The sequence below is a fragment of the Staurois parvus genome, unplaced genomic scaffold (genome assembly GCF_062004578.1).
Source record: "Staurois parvus isolate SC_StPar_1 unplaced genomic scaffold, SC_StPar_1.0 ptg000813l, whole genome shotgun sequence".
NCBI lineage: Eukaryota > Metazoa > Chordata > Amphibia > Anura > Ranidae > Staurois > Staurois parvus.
Window position 1 is genome coordinate 5,369,252 of NW_028318609.1, and position 21,993 is coordinate 5,391,244.

Genomic DNA, 21,993 nt, shown 5'->3' on the forward strand with positions numbered 1-21,993 from the left:
CTAGGTTCTCAATACTGCATGTTGGAAACACGCAGATAAACACGCTGCCATGTCGTAGAAGCACAGTGGTGCCATTAGATATTATTGGCACCTCCACGCATCTTCAAATCCACATGTTTTTGTGTGGCCCAAACCACAAGGTGCATCTTTAGAAAAAAGTCAGGGGCTTCTTTTCCATGCATCTTGCACCCGTAGGCGTGAACCAAGCCTCAGCACAAAAATGTAAAAAAGTAATGTAAAGCTGAACTCTAAACAGATATAAAAGACACAAATGAATGGCGCCCTATAATCATAACTTCATTGTTAAATGTATTTTTAATTTCATGCATCGGAATCTGACCTGATATCATCCTCTTGCAGTCCCTGTACAACAGGGCTAGAGTGTGAAAGGAGGAAGCAGTACAAGCAGCCAATCAGTTTTTGTGCTGACAAAAAGCATGTTGATAGGAGAGAGCAGTGATAGAGAGATGAGTTCATCACTGTGCTGCTTCTCCTTTCACTGTCCAGTCACAAGCTATGGTGGTGCCATATTTTGAGTGGGAGGTACTTTTAATGGAGGCTTCAGGAATTTATTAGACTCTTTATGCCTTCCCTGCTCTCAGTCCCAGCAGACAAAACACAGACAGCACTCGATCTACTGATTACCAGCCAACACAGTCATGCTCAGAACTGTTCACTGATGATCATTGTGGTGGTGGGGGTCCAGCAGAAGGGGTGCCATGTCCACATATAAGTGAGTTGGCAGTTGTCATAAGCATGCATCCAGAGAAATGTTAACATTCTGCTTATTACTGCCACCATAATACTAATGCTGGTGGCAGTAAAAGGGTTGAAGTAGAACCCCCACCAAATTCTTTGAACTGAGGAAGGGTTACAGGAGCTGTCAGGATTGTATTGCTATCTGTGTCCACAAATGGGACACTTTCTTCCACAGCAAGTGAGCAGAACTCCTCATAGTGAGGGCAAAACAATCTTTGATAGTTGTCATACCAACAGGTGTCCCGTAAAATCATCATCTCTTGTTTGGTGACAAACGTAACATTTAAGATTTTTCCTGACTTTATCCCATTGTCAGTTGTCAACACTAGTGTGGGTGGGTGTCCATAACAGACAGCAATTAAAACCTGACAGAGGTTCTGACCCTTCCCAACACTAACCAAACCAAAAAAAATAAGGCTGGAGTTCTACTTTAACCAGATTGATTAGCATTTTCATATTACATGTGGCTATAACTAGAAAGCAGAGGATAGCTGAACATTGTGCAAACAGCTAAATACGTAAATGAAATACATATTTATGGGAAATGCTTCACCTGACACAGCCTTTGCACTTCTGTCCATCCCATTCTGAACAAGAACATAAAAACAAAGAGGGGAACAAACGCCTAGCGCATTACTTTACTTTAAACAATTTATTGAAAAATATAAAAGACAAAAGGTATTACTCACAAACAAAGTAGACAATTGGTATGCGGCTGCAAAAACACACAATGTGGACCGCTCTCCACCTCCAACTGGAGAAGAACCTTTGCTCTGAGGAAGGGGACAGGATCCCTGAAACGCGTCAGTGGTTTACACCATCTTGTCTCCAATTGGAGGTGGAGAGCTGTCCACATTGTGTGTTTTTTCCAACCGCATGCCAATTGCCTACTTGGTTTGTGAGTAATGTCTTTGTCTCTTATATTTTTCAATAAATTGTTTTAAGGAAATGCTCTAGGCATTTGCACCCTCTATGTTTTTTTTGTTTTTGTGCAGTGTTGGTTTTCCCGGTCTGAGGAGGGCTGCACTGCCATTGCTTTCCAGTCCTGGTTATGAAAGGTCCATGGGATCACACCTAGAATGATGGTATCCATTCCTGAGCGCCAAGTGTTAAGTGTGACAATTTTTTCACTTCCATCCCATTCTGAGATTTCACAGCTCTGCCAAACCACACAGTCCTGTCCGGCCTGGGAAGAGAACGTAATTTTTTTGCTATGCTTAGTAACTTTTATGAGTCTTCACCCCACCTTGATCCTGTGGTTGGACAGTGAAAGAAGATGCAACAAACTGATGAGCTCATCTCTGTCATTCTGTTTTCTCCTCCTATCCATATACTGCACCACAACTGAGTGGCTTCATGTGCTGCTTCTTCCTCTCACAGTCAGAGCTCTGCTGTACAGAGCCTGCAAGAGGTTGATGCCAAATTACTTTCAGGTGCTTACACTGCTTGTATTAATCAGAACATAATTTAAGGATTTCATTTCTATTTCATGGAGTAAAGTTACATTAAACCTCATTGTTAAGCCCTTTCAGCAGTTACTGAGTACACAGCTTCTTTATCTTTTAATCTCTGCATTTGTTCCAGATTAAGCTGGCACCATGACCACTACCCCTGGTTACCTGTTTCAGGGTGGCTCCTTTCTCTTTCAGCATTCTATGGAGTCACCCATAAAATAGAAACACACAGCCCCATAGCCTGGGATGGAAAGATACTCCCCTGCTCCTCCTTCCTTCATCCACCAAACTAACAGACTGGCAGTAGACGACACTGTTCACTGTTAACTCTTTCCTGTGAAGCCTGGAAGTTCAGGGAAGCAGCTTTGAGAGAGCAGGAGCCAGCAGCATTGGAATTTACAGACTGCTCCCTGTGTTAAACTAAACACTGAGGGTTTAATACTACTTTAAAAATCATTATTCATAACATCACAAAATTATTTCAGTTACAGTGATACTTCTTTGTATTTTAAAATGGCATTTGTGTCCTAGACATTGGTCTCCTGCCCCTCCACTTGAGATTTTGGCAGGAATGGCTGACTCTTAGGATGGCTTTAAGATCTCCGCAAGAACCTTCATGTTGGAATTGTCCCTATGATATAATGTTCCCCCTCCGATCTTTTAAAAAGTGTACAGTAGGTGCTTCTGGTCAATGCAGCACTCACAAGAGTCATAGAAAGATGAACGAAGGGTATCTGAATCATTACCATCCATATATCCCAATTTCTGAGTGGATGTGCCTTCCAGTGACAGTGATGGCCATGTCTAAAGACGAAGTTGTCTGATAGAGAATGACAGTGCAGGGGAGATATAAAAAGACCTTTATACAACAAAAAATAACACAGGAACATAAGATATGATACAGAAAGTGTAGTATTTTGTGCAGCTCCTATAGGATTTATAGAAATCAATCCTTATGTTTGCTTTAAAAAATATCATTACATATTTTTTAAAGGATAAGTTCACTTTTAAAGAAAAATAATAAATGCAATTTTTATAGAGGTAAAAAAATGTGCATTTACTATTTTTTTTGAGCCTGGAAAGCATTGCACCAATGATCAGCAAATCACTGGTGCCAGGCAGGAGCTGTCAATTTATCTGTGTGCTCATTCCTGGTACGGGCAAGCAGATACACCGTGACAGGAAGAATCAATGAATTACCACAGCGCTCAACAGTGCCGTGGTAGTAGATTGAGAACTGCAAGCCGACAGCCACAAAGGCTGTCGGGACTTGTAGTTCATTCATTCACATTCTTTGTGAATTAATGATGCAGCTGTGTGGGCGGTGGGCTGTTTTCAAAAAGTGACAGTTGGTACGGGGAATTTCTCCCTGCACTGCTGTCACAGGGAGAGAGGGCAGAGGGTGGCTGTAACATGTTCCCAATGGTGAACTTATCCTTTAATATCTGAATAGAGTTTGCATGTTCTCCCTGTATGTACTTGAATGATTTTTCCCCCACACTCCAAAGACATGCTGGTAGGTTAATTAGCTCCTAGTATATACACTCACTGGCCACTTTATTAGGTCCACATGTTCAATTGCTTGGTAACACAAACTGTTAATCAGCCAATCACATGGCAGCAACTCAATGCATTTAGGCATCTAGAAGACAACTTGCTGAAGTTCCAACTGAGCATCAGAATTGGGAAGAAAGAGGATTTAAATGCCTTTGAACGTGGCATGGTTGTTGGTGCCAGATGGGCTGATCTATGTGGATTTTCCCACACAACCATCTCTAGGGTTTACAGAGAATGGTCCAAAAAAGAGAAAATATCCAGCAAGCGGCAGTTGTGTGGACAAAAAAATGCCTTGTTGATGTCATAAATCAGAGGAGAATAGGCAGACTGGTTTGATGTGATAGAAAGGCAATAGTAACTCAAATACCCACTCTTACAACCAAGGTATGCAGAATACCATCTCTGAATGCACAACAGAAACACTTCGTCAAACCTTGAAGTAGATGGGCTACAGCAGCAGAAGACCACACCGGGTGCCACTCCTGTCAGCTATGAACAGGAAACGGAGGCTACAATTCACACAGGCTCACCAAAATTGGACAATAGAAGATTGGAAAAAGGTTGCCTGGTCTGATGAGTCTTGATTTCCCTACAGATGGTTGTGTGTGAAAATATCAGTAGATCAGCAGTTTTGGAAATACTCAGACCAGCCCATCTGGCATCAACAACTATGCCACTTTCAAAGTCACCTAAATCCCCTTTCTTCCATATTCTGATGCTCAATTTGAACTTCAGCAAGTCATCTTCACCATGTCTGGATGACTAAATGTATTGAGTTGCTGCCAGGTGATTGGCTAACTAGCAATTTGTGTTACCAAGAAATTGAACAGGTGTACCTAATAAAGTGGCCGTGAGTGTATATGTGATGTAGGGATTGTAGATTGTAAGCTCCTTGAGGGTAGGGGCTGATGTGAATATACAATATGTACTATGTTGGTGCTATATAAACACCGATAATAATAATAACTAGGATGCTAGCACAGAGGACAGGGAGAAAATGGTCGCCCCACCCCAGTGTTTAAAGGGTTAGGTCACCTTTACAACAAAACTGTCTATGAAGGTAAAGGATGTCTGTAGATAAATTGTGTAGCTATAATTAAAGTTGGATAATGCCCTTGCTATAGATGTAATCCATTAACATACTGTACCCTCCTGATGCCTGGCTGAAAAACTCTCAGAGATGGCGTCATACCATCTTGTCTAGAATGTTGCCAAGACACTCCACAGCCAACACTGTTCACAGCACCATCACAGGAGCGAGCTTGTCAAATTCCTGAATGTGTGGTCTACTATCTCCTCTCGCTGAGGTCAGAGCTACTGGGACAGGGGAGAGAGAGCACACATGAGGGGTCTGAATTGGCTGAGAATGTCTCAGCAACATCCTAGCAACAAGGCAAAGCAGGATGATGCCATCTCCATCAGGCTTCAGGAGGTACGTAAATGGCCTACACCTAAAATATGTTCATTATTCAACTTTAGTCAAAGTTTCAATGTTTGTTTTTATCTACAGACACCCCTTAACTGCATAGACAGTTATTTGGTATAAGAGAATTAACCCTTTAATGATATTCAAAGCTGATACCTCTTGTGTTTTCACAGCAGATCTGGAAAGGATCCTAGGAATTCTTTGTACAAATAATACAGAAAGTAAACAGAAGGATTTCAGGAACAGATTTCCTTCCATGTGAAGAGACGGTAAACCTGAGGAGAGAGGTAGAGGTTCTTGGCACCTGAGTGACCCACAAGTTGTGGGAGAGTTGTGGGTCTCTTCTAGTGGCACATCTTTGGCCTGGGGCAGTCACTGTCTTGGTAAAAGCCCATCGAGTTTCTGGCACTGTAATTCAGTCTTTGCTCGCTCATTTCATGCCACTATCTGTAATAAAAACAAGACAATGTGTATTTTTATCAGCAGGGACACAATTCACACTCTACACCACATGTGTCAAACTGGTGGCCCTCTAGTTGTTACCAAACTACAAGTATCATGAGGTATTGCAAGATTGACAGTTACAAGCATGACTGCCCAAAGGTAGAGGCATGATGGGACTTGTAGTTTCTCAAAAGCTGGAGGGCCGTTAGTTTGACACCCCTGCTCTACACTATGATAGGATCAAGTGATAAACAAGTAATGGCCATTCCATTCACAAGTAGGCATTTATATTAATGCAGATGTGATGTACCATACATGTGTCAGTGCCATGCATCCCAACATGCTAACATGTCTAAGGCCAGCCATACATGGGTCAATTTTCAAACGAAAATCGGACCTGAGAATAAATCGGCCGATTTTCGCTCTGTTAGTGGGGCAATGGCACCGGCTGATTTTCATGGTCCCTCCCAATTTTCGTTTATCAGGCATTCTGGAAAATTCTTGAAAAGTGACTGATTTTCGAAATCAATGGTGGCACCATCGGATTACAGAACAAACGATGTTTTCGATTGAAATATCGTTCGGAATTCGACCCATGTCTGGCATGCTTAACACGTCTTGTTGAACTACTTTACAAAAAAGTACATGCCTGACCTTCAATCTATTGAGATGTGTCAGGTTCTAACGTAACTGAACAAGCTGAAGACAGAAGCTGATTGGTTACTACTGCTTCAGTTTTAGTAAATTGCCCTCACTGTGTTTTACATTTCATACTCCTTACTAAGTCCAAGTACACTGTAAGTACATTACATCTGAAGTTCTTCTGTAAGATTGGTTTCATTTTATTATAATCATTGTGCTGAGGTTTACATGTGTCTCTTACACCTTTGCTTGTGGTATTGTCATTAAAGCATATTTTGTAGGAGTGTACTGGGGTTTATTTAACCACCTGTCCTCTAGAGGATATACCCCCCTTCCTGACCAGGCCATTTTTCACGATACGGCACTAAGTGACTTTAACTGACAATTGCGCGGTCATGCAACGCTGCACCCAAATTACATTTCTGTCCTTTTTTCCACATATGGAGCTTTCTTTCATTGTTATTTAATCACCAGTGCATTGTTTATTTTTTGCGCTATAAACAAAAAAAGACCAATTTTGAGAAAAAAAACGATATTTTTGACTTTTAGCTATTAACCACTTGCCGTCCAGCCACTGTAGATATACGGCGGCAGGGCAGCACTCGCAGGCAAAACCACATTTTAAAAGGTGTGTTTTGTAAACAAATAGGGGGCGCGCGTGAGGCGCACCGCCGCCCTATCTGTCCAGATGTGAGTTGCCAGGTCACAGCCGGTCCTTAGCGGTCGGTGGCAAACAGTGACAGACAGCACAGCTGCAGTAGCTGTGCTGTCTGTCACTTCCCTGTCAGCTCGAGGATGAGCTGATCGAGAAAGAACAGTTTCTCTTTCTCGATCAGCTTTGTCCCACCCAGTACACACCCCCGCCCCCTAGTAAACACTCCCCTCACTCCTATAACCCTTCCCTGCAAAATAAAGTTAACCCTTCCTCCCCATTGCCATTAGTACAGTGTCAGTGTTTTTTTTTTGCACTGATCGCTGTATTAGTGTTTTTGGGGATGTCAGTGACCCCAAGTCAGTACCCCCCAATGTCAGAATGTCCACCGCAGTCCCGCAGTCCCACCATAAGTCGCTGGTCGCTGCCATAAGTCCCTGATCGCTGCCATAATTTGCTGATCGCCGCCATTATTAGTATAAAAAAAACCCTAAAAATCCCAGTATCTTTCCCGCCATTTGTAAACGCTATAACTTTCACGTAAACCAATTAATTTACACGTATTGGGGTTTTTTTTTTAGCAAAGACATGTCGCAGAATGCATTTTGGCAGAAATTTATGACTAAATTTAAATTTTTGCATTTTTATTTTACTGGACATGTTTTATAGCAAAAAGTCAGCCTCAAAATTGTCAGCCTTTTTTTTTTATAGCGCAAAAAATAAAAACCGCACAGGCGATCAAATACCACCGAAAGAAAGCTCAATTTGTGGGGAAAAAAAGGATGTAAATTTCATTTATGTACCGTATTGCATGACCGCGTAATTGTCCGTTAAACTAGCGCAGCGCTGTATAGCAGAAAAATGGCGTAAATTGCAGTATTTATACCATAGTTTGTAGACACTATAACTTCCACACAAAGCAATCAATATACACTCATTGGGATTTTTTTACCAAAAACATGTAGCAGAATACATTTTGGCCTAAATTTATAACCAACTTTGAGTTTACTATATATTTTTTATAGCTGAAAGTAAAAAATATTGTTTTTCTTCAAAATGTTTGACCTTTTTTTGTTTATAGCGTGAAAAATAAAAAGCGCACAGGTGATCAAATTACACTAAAAGAAAGCTCTATTTGTGTGAAAAAAAGGACGTAAATTTTGTTTGGGTGTAGCATTGCATGACCGCGCAATTATCAGTTGAATTAGTGCAGCGCCGAGTAGCAAAAAGAGGCCTGGTCATTAAGGGGGGTAAATCCTCAGGAGCTCAAGTGGTTAATTCTATGATTTTATTGTCCCCTCTCCAATGGCTAGTGTGTTTTTCGATGCCCTAAAATTGCAAAAGACTAGCATCCTTGTTGTGGAATGTGCAAAAATGCTGTGATAAATGATGATATTTGTAACCCCTATTTATATTGTAGACATGTTCCTTTATTCTATCTTTCAAGGCTCTTTTAGTTCTCTCTATATAAATAAGGTTACAAGGGCATTCTAAAGCATAAACTACTCCCTTCGCATTGCATGAGATAAATTGTTTGATTTTCTATTCCCTCCCAGTGTGAGCATTTTGGAAAGTGAATCTTCTCCTCAGGTTGTTGGTAACTCTACTACAGCTATAACATCTCCCACATGTATAGAAGCCAATTCTCTGAAAAAAAAACTAACACTCAATGTGTGTGTGGGGGGCTCTATAACATTTTTCACCAATTTATCTCTCAAGTTGGGTGCCTTTTTATAAATAAATGTAGGTTTTTCTGGTATAATATTTTTAAGATGTGTATCGAATCTCAGTACATTCCAGTATTTTGAAATAATATTCTCCACTGCTCTATATTGTTTATTATATTGTAAAACAACTGGTAAGTCAAAGTTCCCCTTATTTTCTTGTGAGTTGTCCATTTAATATGGTATTTCTATCACATTTGTCTTACTATGTACCTTTCTTTTTCTAGCATATCTAGCTCAAGTGGTTAAACATATCAAGTAAAAAAATGTTAAAAATCAAATTTTGTCATAAATTTAGGCCAAAATGTAGTCTGCTACATGTCTTTGCTAAAAAAAAATCCCAATACGTGTAAATTAATTGGATTACTTGAAAGTTATAGCGTCTACAACGGCGGTATATATACTGGAATTTTTTTTTTATACTAGTAATGGCGGTGATCAGCGAGTTATTGCGGGACTGTGGTGGGCATTCTGACACTGGCGGGGAACTGACTAACTGTCGCTGACATCCCCAGTGACACAAATACAGTGGTCAGTGCTAATAAAAAGCACTGACACTGTACTAATGGCACTGGGCAGAAAGGGGTTATCATTTGGGGTGATCAAAGGGTTAACTGTGCTGTTTTACTGTGTGTGCTGTCTGTGTGTTTCACTGTGTCAGCACCTTGCTTTGCAACACAAAGCAGTGTGCAGGAGCTGTCAGGGGAGAGATCTGTATTGTTTACATACAGTTCTCTCCCCAGTCAGTGGTACTCGGAAATCGCAGGGTGCTGGCGGGGAATCACCGGCTGGGACCCAGTGATCGACAGCTGAGGCCATCGATGGCAGCGCGGGTAGGCATGATGCAGTCACCCAGGGGCAGGAATACAGCCACCAAACCAAGGATCAGTAAGCTACAATATATTACATTTTTTTGGTTTCGCGTTTAGACACACTTTAGGGTAATCAACAATGTCAGGTCTCGGTAACAATGAATCTGTTCTGTGAAGCAGTTCAATCTCTGCAGTATCTGATTCATTACAATGTCATTGGTGAGCACAGAAATCTACACTTTGTATACAGTGCAGAGGTCTCCCCTGTAGTATTTCTTCTTCTGCTACAATGTTTTTAGCCTATAGGGGTCTACAGCAGATATAAAAATAAGTCTACACACCCCTGTTAAAATGTCAGGTTTATGTGATATAAAAAAAAATAGACAAAGATAAATAATTTCAGAACTTTTTCCACCTTTAATGTGACCTCTAAACTGTACAATTCAATTGAAAAACAAACTGAAATGTTTTAGGGGGAGGAAGTAAACATAAAAAAACTAAAATAATGTGGTTGCATAAGTGTGCACACCCTCTTATAAATGGGGATGTAGCTGTGTTCAGAATTAAGCAATCACATTCAAAATCATGTTAAATAAGAGTCAGTACACACCGACCACCAATTAAAGTGCCTCTGATTAACCCCAAATGAAGTTCAGCTGTTTTAGTAGGCCTTTCCTGACATTTTCTTAGTTGCAGCCTACAGCACTAGCCATGGTCTGCAGAGAGCTTCCAAAGCATCAGAGGGATCTCATTGTTCAAAGGTATCAGTCAGGAAATGGATACAAAAGAATTTCCAAGGCATTAGATATACCATGGAACACAGTGAAGACAGTCATCATCAAGTGGAGAAAAAATGACACAACAGTGACATTATCAAGAACTGGACGTCCCTCCAAAATCGGTGAAAAGACAAGAAGAAAACTGGTCTGGGAGGCTGCCAAGAGGCCTATAGCAACATTAAAGGAGTTGCAGGAATATCTGGTAAAGTACTGGCTGTCTGGTACATGTATCAACAATCTCTTGTATTCTTCATATGTCTGGGCTACGGGGTAGAGTGGCAAAACGGAAGCCTTTTCTTACGAAGAAAAACATCTAAGACCGGATTTGCAAAAACACATCTGAAGTCTTCCAAAAGTATGTGGGAAAATGTGCTATGGTCTGATGAAACCAAAGTTGAACTTTTTGGCCATCAGAAGAAGATTAAAGTTTTGGAATTGTCCAGTTAGAGCCCAGGCCTGAATCCGATCGCAAATCTGTGGGGTGATCTGAAGAGGGCTGTACACAGGAGATGCCCTCACAATCTGACAGATTTGGAGTGTTTCTACAAGGAAGAGTGGGCAAATATTACCAAGTCAAGATGTGCCATGCTGATAGACTCATATCCAAAAAGACTGAGTGCTGGAATAAAATCAAAGTGTGCTTCAACAAACTATTAGTTTAAGGGTGTGCACACTTATGCAACCATATTATTTTAGTTTTTTATTTTTACTTCCCTCCACCTAATTTCAGTTTGTTGTTCAACTGAGTTGTACAGTTTATACATTACATTAAAGGTGGAAAATTTCTGAAACGATTTATCATTGTCTCATTTATACAAATGAGACAATGATAAATCAAAGACAATACAAAGGGGAACTACTCCCTAAGGCTGGCCATACATTATACAATTATCTTCCAATTTTCTGCCCAATTTCCTTTAGATTTACCTTCAACTGTGTAGTGCAAGGGCCTGCCTAATTGGATACAACTGAAAGTGTTGTTTAGGTTTGACCTCCTATTATATGGTTTTTGGTAAATCTAAACCAAAAATCTCCAGATAATTGTATAATGTATGGCCAGCCTTATCTGGCTTTTATGATTGGATTTGTGGTACACCTGTGGTACACCCTGTTATGATGATGTGGTACACCTGTTATCAGCCCTAATTTTACTGTTTTTTACATCACAGAAACCTGGCATTTTAACAGGGGTGTGTAGACTTTTTATATCCACTGTATGCAGGAAAAAAATGTTGCTTTCACATGCTTGAGCATTTGCACAAAAGTGACAAATAATACCCATAATGTACAGTATATGATATGTATGAAATGTCAGTTACTTTTGCCTTTTGCAGGGTGAAACTAATGTTCCCTAACATTCGATCCTAAGAGAAAAAAAAAAATCATAGGAGTTAAACGCTTCCCGACTGCCCTATAGCTACAGGATTTCAGGGCTGTGAGAAATCACATACAGTATATATACGTGATTTTGTATTTCCGGGTAGAGGGCGCTCATGCCCTACCCATGCCACCATTGGTGGCTACAGCTATTGATCATCGGGTCCCGGCCGGAGATTACACGGCAAACGCCAAGGAACACTGACGGGGATGAGGTCTGTTTGTAAACAATACAGATTTGTCCCCTATCAGCTCCAGCATGCTGTGCCCCAGATATTAACCCCTTCCTGCCCAGTGCCATTAGTATAGTGTCAGTGCTTTTTATTAGCACTGATCACTGTATTAGTATCACTGGGAATATCAGTGACAGTTAGTCAGTCCCCCCCCCAGTGTCAGAATGCCTGCCGTAGTCCCGCTATAAGTCACTGATCGCTGCCATTACTAGCATGACCACACAATTGTCAGTTAAAGTAACACAGCGCCATATTGTAAAAAATGGCCTGGTCAGGAAGGGGGTAATTCCACTGGAGGGCAAGTGGTTGCAAGTGGTTAAAGAACATTCAAACAATTGAGAAAATTGCTTAGCATTATAGGACAGCCTTTCTCAGCTTTTTAGAAAGCCCTAAAGTAAAGAGTCAATGGTCCCTTACATTGTTGGTCAGTAGGAGTAATGCAACCCTTACAGACAGATAAAAGAGATAACTGTTTTCATGCTGTTGGCTGTAACAATGCAGGTACCATCAAATGGAAGGTCAACCAGCCAGAAGGACCCCTTACAACCCCTGGAGGAACCTTAGGGTTCCATGAAACCCTGGCTGAGAATGGCTGCTAAGGGCTAAAGACATTCCCAGAAGGGGAAATAATATGAGGTCCCTGCACTATGTTTATAAGCTTTCAGTGTTTTTTTTTTCATGGGGTCCCAGACTTGTAGGGCTTGGCATAAATTTTGAACGAGACCCCATGCCATTTTTTGACAACCCCCTAAATTCATGCTAGACTGGAAGGGCTTGGAAAGAATTGGGGGGGAGGCACTATACTGTGTTTTTTTACATTGTCCATTTTTTTTTACATTCAGCTTTTAGCCAGGAATCCCCAACTGACAGCTGAATGTGCTGGGCAGGTATGAGTCACTGGTTATTAGGATGCTGGTGAGTGCTGGCTCCCTAACAACCCAGTGGTTAATCCAACCAAACACCCATTTGCTCTGACATTCACATGGGAATATCCATAGCCTGTGCACAGTGAGAGAGGTATCTCTCATTATTTAGTATTCATATTCTATAGTGTAAGGATATTTTTTCTCTGTTGGTCAAATGTTTTTTGAGCCTTTTTGGCTGAATGTCCTTAAGGCTTTTTTCCTTTCTCTTATTTCTCTGCTGATTAATTTTAAAACAAACACTCTTAAAGTGGTTGTTAACCCTTACATATACCCAATGAAATGACTGGCCTCAGGTGATAAACAGAGATGAAACAAATCCTACTAAGGAGTTGTACCTGTTTATCTGCAGTATTCTCTTCTCTACAACTATGCAAAATCCATAATTTATAAAGTTTGTCTGAGCTGTCAGAAAAAAAGGGAGTGGACAACTGAAATTACACTCTGCAGAGCTCAGTGAGGAGAGCTCCGAGAGCTGATTGTCCAACAAAAGTACAAGTTGAATATCCCTGAATTGATACAAAGGGGAACTACTCTCTTATCTGGCTTTTATGATTAAATTTGTGGTACACCTGTGGTAACACCCTCTTATGATGATGTGGTACACCTGTTATCAGCCCTAACTTTACTGTTTTTGAAAAATAATATTTAGTGTTTTTAACTGAGACACATATACATGCTGTGTTCATATTTAATGTCTGAGGCTTACAACCACTTTAATGCTGCTATTGCAGACTTCTTTTGGAATCCAGTGCCACCATTCCACCCCTATTTCTGGTGACCATCATCAATGAGAGAGAAAGTAATGGGAAGTCCATAATTTTATGTGTGTCACTGGAACAATCAGCCATGGAAGACATCTGTTCGGGTGACCACTGTCCAAGAGATGATTTCAGAAAAAAATAACTTGACATGAATTCTAGCCATCTCCTACTCTATCCAAAAAAAACCCAACAAAATATTTTGACTTGATAAAGTTTAATGGACTTCAAAAATGGTACATTTGTAGTAAAGTTAATTTGTATATTGCAATAGCCACAGATGACAGGATCCATGTTAACCTATTGAGATTTACAGTTTGTTAGCAACCTGCTATGAAAAGTTTTTCCTGCTGGACCCAAAAGTTTGCTTGAATCCTCCAGTTATGCTTCTATAGAACTACCAAAATATAATTTACCATCATCCCTTCAGATAAAAGTAGATTATTCAAGAGTGTTTTAGCATTAAAATACTTACAGCTCAGTATCTCCTATTGATTGGGGTCTATCTAGTGCCTGTTTTCTCCTCTGGATTCCATCAAGGATTTTTTTGCGAGGTCCCAAGGGAATGTGTATACCTTTAAGGTCATTGTCTGAGCAAAGTGTCAGAGCTGTCAGATCAATCTTCTCACCCTGCAAAAGGGTGAAAAACTCTGACATATGCAGTGATGCCAAAAATGTCTCTAGAGGGCTGGTGTCAGGTTCCTCTTCATCATCCAACCCTAACTCTTCCTCTTCCCAAGGCAGCTCCCGCTCATTTCTCTCCTGCAGGCTTCTGGCACTGCCAATACTATCGTCCAAACTTGAAGAACGTTTGAGTCTACTCCGCAGCTTCACCTGTTCACTTTCTATGGTATGTCCATTGTCCTCCTTCCTGCCTACTCCAAACAGCCCACTGCTTAGATAGTTCCTCCTGAAAACCATAGTGCCAAGACCTGGTCTGGTGAAAAGTGAATCATGCCCAGAGTCAGTGCTGACCTCAGAGTGAGCAGAATCGACATGTAGTCCGGGGTCACTGACAGCCCTTGATAATGAATCCTCCTCATGAACGAACATATCCCGGAGATGTTGTCGGCCTCGATCCCGGGAACTGGCATAGGTGCCTTGCTTCACAAACATGACATCATTTCCTAACTGAAGTCCAGAAAGTGAGCGCACACTCTTCCGACCATCTTCATATATCTTAAAAGTTCCATCATTCTGCTTCCGTTTCTCCAGTTTCTTTTGCACCTTTGATTTGCCCTTTGTGGTGCCTGCAGTGTGAGAATATGGCATGGTGGCAAGTAATGTGGCACTGGGGAAGCGCTGGCTCACTGAGCTGGGAAAAAGAGAAGACAAAATGCACCTGTTTATTAAAAGGGCTGAGGAGAGAGAACATGGGTAATATTTATCAGATTTCATGATCATTTTACCCAACATTTGCCCAAAATTATTTGCTGAACATTCACTCTATGAGATTGATTTGCTAAAGGCAAATAGGCTGTTCACTTTGTAAGGGAAGTTGCACTTCCCTCCCTCCCTCTGGTAAATTGCTCCAGAGCTTAGTGAATGAAGTTAGATTTCACTTTGCAAAGAAAACCCAATCACATGTCATAAGAAAAAGCATTTTTGTTTACCAATGACTGAACGGTGAAAGTCTGCCAAGCTGCACCTTATTCCTTACATATCAGTCCAAATGTGGGCCTTCCCAGGAATTATCTGGCCTCCTTCATATAACCGTTTAGCCACATTCATTAGATTCCAGTGGCAAGAATCAGCAAATCCTTTTGGCTGGAATGACATGGCATGTGAATAGTGGTGACCTCAGCCTATACAAACCAAGGACAGGCTGACAGCCACTGTTTGCATGTAGCCACACACCACGGGGCTACCTGTGGTTAGGGACAGATTTCCAAGCCTGGACACAGTCTGCTGTGACACCTTTGCTGGAACTTGGACAGTAGATATTAGTAAAATATAGACTTAAAAACGTATCTAACGATTGACCTAATACAAGATTTTATCAACATTGTGGGTGTCCATTTGCTTTATTTACTCACATGCACAGTGAACTGGATAGGAGTGCAGCAACCATCTACGTAACATATAACATTCCTGGGGGTCTGTTTATAAAACATTTGTTGCACAAATATCAGAAATATTCATGAAAGCTGCACTAAATTTCAGTTTTTTTTTTCAAATAGATTAATTCCTGTGTCATTAGCTCCACCTAGTAGAAAAATGCAGTATAGTTTTCTGAAACAACTCATTGGGAAATTATACTGCATTTTGGCCACTAGATGCATCTGATGATAAATTAATCTATTTGAAAATATATGGTGACATTTTGTTCAATTTGGATGAATGTTTCTGACATTTGTGCAGCAAGTTTTTTATAAATAAACCCCCAAGTATTTTAGCAATGTATAAACATATTTTCAACACCATGGAGAGTCATTGGCAGCAGATTCTCTTGTAGTGGAATTGGTGTTGCCAATCGCTTGTTATTTTACAGACTGTTTGGCACTTTTTTCCTCTCCATAAATGTCAGAAGACAAGTGAGCGAAGAATGCCCGTTGAGAGAAAGCCGTCTGACAGATCTTTTGAGGCTCCATGCACTGCTACTGTGTACGGGAGGCGGTGTCTGATCTTGAAGTCCTGGTGGCTGGTGCATTTCCTGCCACCACCAGCAGCCGCCATAAATACCTCCAGATACTGGTGGTGGTGGACTGTGGATGGAACCAAGCCCAGGACTGTCCGCAGCAGAGCCTTCGTGATAGGGAAAGACTGTCACTGGAGGAGGTGAGGTTGTCATCATCTGTGCTGCCTGCAAGTCAAATTCAGTTTCATGTGTACCCATTCTTGCCCTCCTTTCCCTGAGCCAGGAAGGGGGCTGCTGGGGGCCGGGCCTGCCTGGAGACTGTCACTGAGGTGTCTGGTCATGTCCATCTCTTGTATCATGTCTGCAGTTTCTCACCATCTCTTGCATCATGTCCTCATTCTCTGACCATCTCCTGTATTATGTCTGCAGTCTCTGACCATCTCTTGTACCATGTCTGCAGTCTCTGACCACCTCTTTTGCCATGTTTGCAGTCTCTGACCACCTCTTGTATTGTGTCTGCAGTCTCTGACCATCTCTTGTATCATGTCTGCAGTCCCTGACCATCTCTTGTACCATGGCTGCAATCTCTGATCATCTCCTGTATCATGCCTGCAGTCTCTGGCCACCTCTTGTATCATGTCTGCAATCTCTGATCATCTCCTGTATCATGTCTGCAGTCCCTCACCATCTCTAGTACCATGCCTGCAATCTCTGATCATCTCCTGTATCATGTCTGCAGTCCCTGACCATCTCTTGTACCATGTCTGCAATCTCTGATCATCTCCTGTATCATGCCTGCAGTCTCTGGCCACCTCTTGTATCATGTCTGCAGTCTCTGACCAACTCCTGTATTATGTCTGCAGTCTCTGACCATCTCTTGTATCACGTCTGCAGTCTCTGACCATCTCCTGTATTATGTCTGCAATCTATGATTATTATCTATTGTATCTTTTCCACAATCTCTGACCATCTCTTGTATCACGTCTGAAGTCTCTGAGGGGGAGCCTGGAGAGGAGTCAAGAGGGGGAGCGCTGCCGGGATGGGAGTGATGGGAGGAGTCAGACGTGTGTGGACTGGAGAGGAGAATATAGGATGAAACCAGAGCCACCAAGCTGGGGCCCGAAGAGGACCATCTGACTGAGCCCTGCACGTTGCACCTGAGAGGAGGTCAGTGACAGCGGCATAAGGCCAGTCGGGGGAGTGTCATTGATGTAAGGGGGATAGAATACAGTAAGGTAAGGGGGACACTGATATAAAGATTCCCCCTTATATCGGTAACTCCTTCTTACCTTTGTGTATTCACCAGAGTCCCCCTCACATCAGAGTTCCCGGCATTCCCCTTTAAATCAGTGTCCTCAGAGTTCTCCGTTGCATCTAAATCTGCAGGATTCCCCCTTACAGTGCAAGGGGGAACTCTGCAGACCCGGATGTAAAGGGGAACTCTGATGTAAAGGGAAATGCTGCAGACCATGATGTAAATGGGAACTCTAATGTAAAGGGGAATGCTGTGGATGATTAAGGGGGGCTCTGGTGACCAGAAACCATGTTATATCAGAGTTTCCTTTTATACCAAAGTCTGGAGCATTCACCCTTACATCATACTCATCAGCGTTCTCCTTTACATCAGAGTTCCCTTTACTTCAGGGTCCGCAGAGTTCCCCAGTGGTAAAGGGGAACCTTGCAGACTCTGATGTAGGAGGGAATCTGTGTTGGTTTATATTATCTGGACCTTCATGTAAAAAGAGAAATATATTTTTTGCCTTTGTTACACCTTAAACACATTGCTAATCACACTAGCTACGTGTGCAACTTAAATATTATTTGCAGTGTTTTGCACTGAAAATGGTTATTTTATGTACTTTTTGAAGTGCCAGTAGAAAAATGGGTTCTTTCAGTAAATTTCATGAGTTTTGCCAGTAAAAAAAATACTGCTGTCAGTGAATTTTTGGTATCCTGTCAGTAAATTTTACTTTGGGAGGTTGGCAACACTGAGTGGAATTATCATTCTTCACATTTTATATGTGATAGATGTTCACTGACTGCAGCATTCTCCTGGTGCACTTTATCCTATTGTAAATGGAGTAACTGTGACTGTGGAATGCCAAGCAAGCGTGTGTATTTATTTATTAATTACAGGTTCCTTTATAGCGCCGTCAATTTACACAGTGCTTTACATATATATTGTGCATTCACATCAGTCCCTAACCCTCAAGAGGCGTACACAGGGGCATATCTGCCGCAAGGCAAACAAGGTGTTTGTCTTGGGCGGCTTTTATCAGGAGGGTGGCGCCACCCCCAGGTAGAAGAGCAGAGGTGGCTCTTTAATTAGACCTCGCGGCTGCCTACTTTACCTGATTGAAGAGCCGCCTCTGCTCCTAAACTGTAAGGGTCTGAGGGCAGAGTGAGGAGAAGCAGCAGGCGGGAGGCGAGCAGAGAGAGGGTTTCTGGAAAAGGCGGGGTGGAAGGGGAGCCGTGACGTTGAGGTTGGGGGAGTAGTGGCATGAGAGAAATAACTGTGCAGAGTTGTATATAGAGAAGTGTGTATAATGCACAGGAGAGAGAGAAGAGTGTGTATAGTGAACAGCAGGGAGAGAGAGAAGAGTGTGTATAGTGTATAGGAGGGAGAGAGAGAGACCTGCTGACCCCGTTCTCTGCCCCGCTGACCCCATCCTTTGCCCCATTTACCACTTGCTCTGCCCTACTGACCCTGTCCTCTGCCCCGCTGGCACCATCCTATGCCATGCTGACCCTAACCCCTGTCCCACTGACCCCAAGCTCTGCCCTACTGACCCCTGTCCTATACCCTGCTGACCCCATCCTCTGCCATGCTGACCCCATCCTATGTCCCGCTGACCCCATCCTCTGCACCATTGCCCACATATGTGGCACTTGGATGAATCATGTCTCAGGGTCTGATGAGGAAGCCACAGATGTTCACTGTGAACATCTGCAACTTCCTCATCAGACCCTGCGACAAGAACGATATTCTGTGGCTGGGGTGGGACAAATTCAGATGGAGGGGGGCACCCAATTTTACTCTTGCGTAGGGCAGCACAAAACCAAAATACACCACTGGGCACACAATCTAAAGTCCCTAACTTATATTCATACATACACATACTAGGGCCAATTTAGACAGGATCCAATTAACCTATCAGCATGTCTTTGGAGTGTGGGAGAAAACCGGAGTACCCGGAGGAAACCCATGTAGGCACAGGGAGAACATGCAAACTCCAGGCAGGTGGTGCCATGGTTGGGATTCGAACCAACGACCCTAGTGCTGCCAGGTGGGAGTGTATTGTGCAAATGCCCAAAATTAGAAATCCTTTGGCATTGGTAGAATTTTCTGAACCATTTTTTGTTTTTAATATTATTAAATATAAGAGTAATGTATTTAATATAGCAGCATACCTGGTTCATCAATGATGTTTCCTTTTTATGGTGTGCGAAGGTGAACCTCTGACATGAACTCTATGGAGCAGAGTGCAGAGTAACAAGTACAGTGTCATTACAGTAAGGGAGGAGATATTCAGGTACCTTGAAAAGCTAGAGAAGCTCATGGTATCAGAACGGTCAGACATCTCTTTTCGATAACGCCTCTCCATCCGCTCATGATGCTTGCGTTGCAGTTTTACACAATCACGAATTCGTCTTTCTGCTTCACGGAAAGCACGGTCCTTCAGTTTGGAAACCAGCTTGGGATTTAAACCATTCTGCTTGGCTGCAATGGAATCCAGATAACGCACGCACTCCATGTGGCCCTTGGTGGCAGCCATATCCAATGGCGTGTGGTAGTCATTATCCAGACACCAGATATTGGCCCCGAAAGACACCAGAAAGGACAAGCAATTTAGATGCCCATTGGCAGCAGCCAGATGCAAAGGGGTGTTTCCCCAAATGTCACATTTATCTGGATCCCCCCTAAAAGAGACACAATGGGTACTGATTAAAATGAGGAAAATAGGACATGATTACAAAACAGCAGCAACAGCACGACTCTTCATAGAATTATTTCTGATTCTTTTTTTTTTGGTATGCTCTACTGAATGGCTACTATTTTTCTACTGGCATTTACAAGTTCAGTTTAGCTGTTTCTGCCTTTTTTTTTTCTCTATAACAACATGTTAACAGCAAAACATTAATATATAATTTAGGAGTAAGTACAGGAAACAAAGTATACACATTATAGAAAGACCTATGGATACATTAGCACCTAGCCCTAGACCATATTTTTTACCTATATTACTATGTGGTAAATACGTGTTGGTGAAATATATGTAGCCCCGCCCCATGGCATTCCCTATACTAATGCCACAAGTGAATAGTGTGGAGTGACTTCTCAGGCAGACAGAGGGAGAGAGAGGATACTGTCACTTTGACAGGGCTGTATTTGTATACAAAGCTGCTGGAGGAGAGTCTGCCCACTGGGAAAAGACACTGTGATTGGCTGCAATGCAGCCTGAAGAGGAAAAGCCACACACCCTTGCCTGAGGAATGCTGGGAGGTGCAAAGACTTGTGGGGGAAGTAGTCCCCATAGAGACTGGACTCCATGTTGTAGATCTCTGTGTGACTACCATGCCCAGAAGCCGTGTGCTGGTGAGAGGAGGAAAAGGCAGCAGTAGCCAGGGCTCAGGGCAATCTCAGTGGAAGAGTGGGTGGTGACTGTCATAGTGGGTTGCTGTCACATATACACGAAGGTGACAGCTGTGTGAGATTGCCACTGTCAGACCCTGAGCCACCACTGACATCACGAGTTCTGTGAGAGATCACCACTCTCAGTTCCTGAGTCCCTACTGACATCATTTTCATAAAAGATTGTCATTACTGAATCCTAAATTGCTGCCAACATCACTGGTTCCAGATGCTAGAGGGCCAGAGGAGGCATAATTACATAGTTAGTCTGGCTGAAAAAAGACGTCCATCCAGTTCAACCATTAAAAAAAAAAAGTTATAATCCTATACCCACAGTTGATCCAGAGGAAGGCAAAAAACCCAGCAAAGCACGATCCAATTTGCTCCTGCAGGGAAAAAATTCCTTCCTCATCCCCCGAGAGGCAAACGGATATTCCCTGGATCAACTTTACCTATACATTTTAGTATCCAGTTATATTCTGTGTATCTAAGAAAGAATCCAGGCCTTTTTTAAAGCAATCCACTGAGCTGGCCAGAACCAACTCTTGAGGGAGTCTATTCCACATTTTCACAGCTCTCACTGTGAAGAAACCTTTCCGTGTTTGGAGATTACATTTCTTTTCCTCCAGACGTAAAGAGTGCCCCCTTGTCCTCTGTGATGACCTCAGGGTGAATAGCTCTACACCGAGTTCACTATATGAACCACTGATGTATTTATACATGTTGATCATATCCCCCCTTAAGCTCCTCTTCTCAAGAGAGAATAAATTCAGTTCCTCTAAGACTACTTGGCGGTGAGAGGCCACTGGCCCACTTTTTGTTCAAATTGTTTTTCAAAGACATGTTTTAAAATATAGAAAAACACAGGCAGACCAAAAAGTGGGTAAAAAAATCAACAGTCAAGTCATCACTGCATATGGCACCATGTGCATGAAGGAATTACAGATAAAAATGTGAAATGACAGTAGAGAGCTTCATTGAATAAAATGACAAAGGAGGTGAAACATCCCAAGAGTGAAAAGCAGCCCAGCTCAAAGGGACATAGAGCAAGAAATTCCATGCACATTATATGCTTCATGCTTTGACCTCCCCACTTTTCGGAGGCACAGAGTCACCTTACCTTAGGATATAATTTGGGTACTTATATCCTGTACCATGGGATTCCCTTTTACCTGAGGGCTCCAACGCAGGAACTTTGTGTCTTGACAATTAAACTACACTGGCACGTGGGAGCAGTTT

The 21,993-nt window shown here is 42.2% G+C and overlaps 1 protein-coding gene across 1 annotated transcript in view; it reads right to left on the minus strand.

The window, feature by feature from the left end:
- Positions 1 to 14,014: 14,014 nt before the first annotated feature.
- USH1G (USH1 protein network component sans) overlaps positions 14,015 to 21,993 on the minus strand; it is a 113,270-nt gene continuing 105,291 nt past the window's right edge. Inside the window, exons 2-3 of the mRNA XM_089654868.1 lie at positions 19,659 to 20,042; positions 14,015 to 14,858 (exon numbers count right to left, since the gene is read on the minus strand). Of these exons, the coding sequence (XP_089510994.1) occupies positions 14,015 to 14,858; positions 19,659 to 20,042 (1,228 nt within the window). The remainder of the gene's footprint in view (positions 14,859 to 19,658; positions 20,043 to 21,993) is intronic.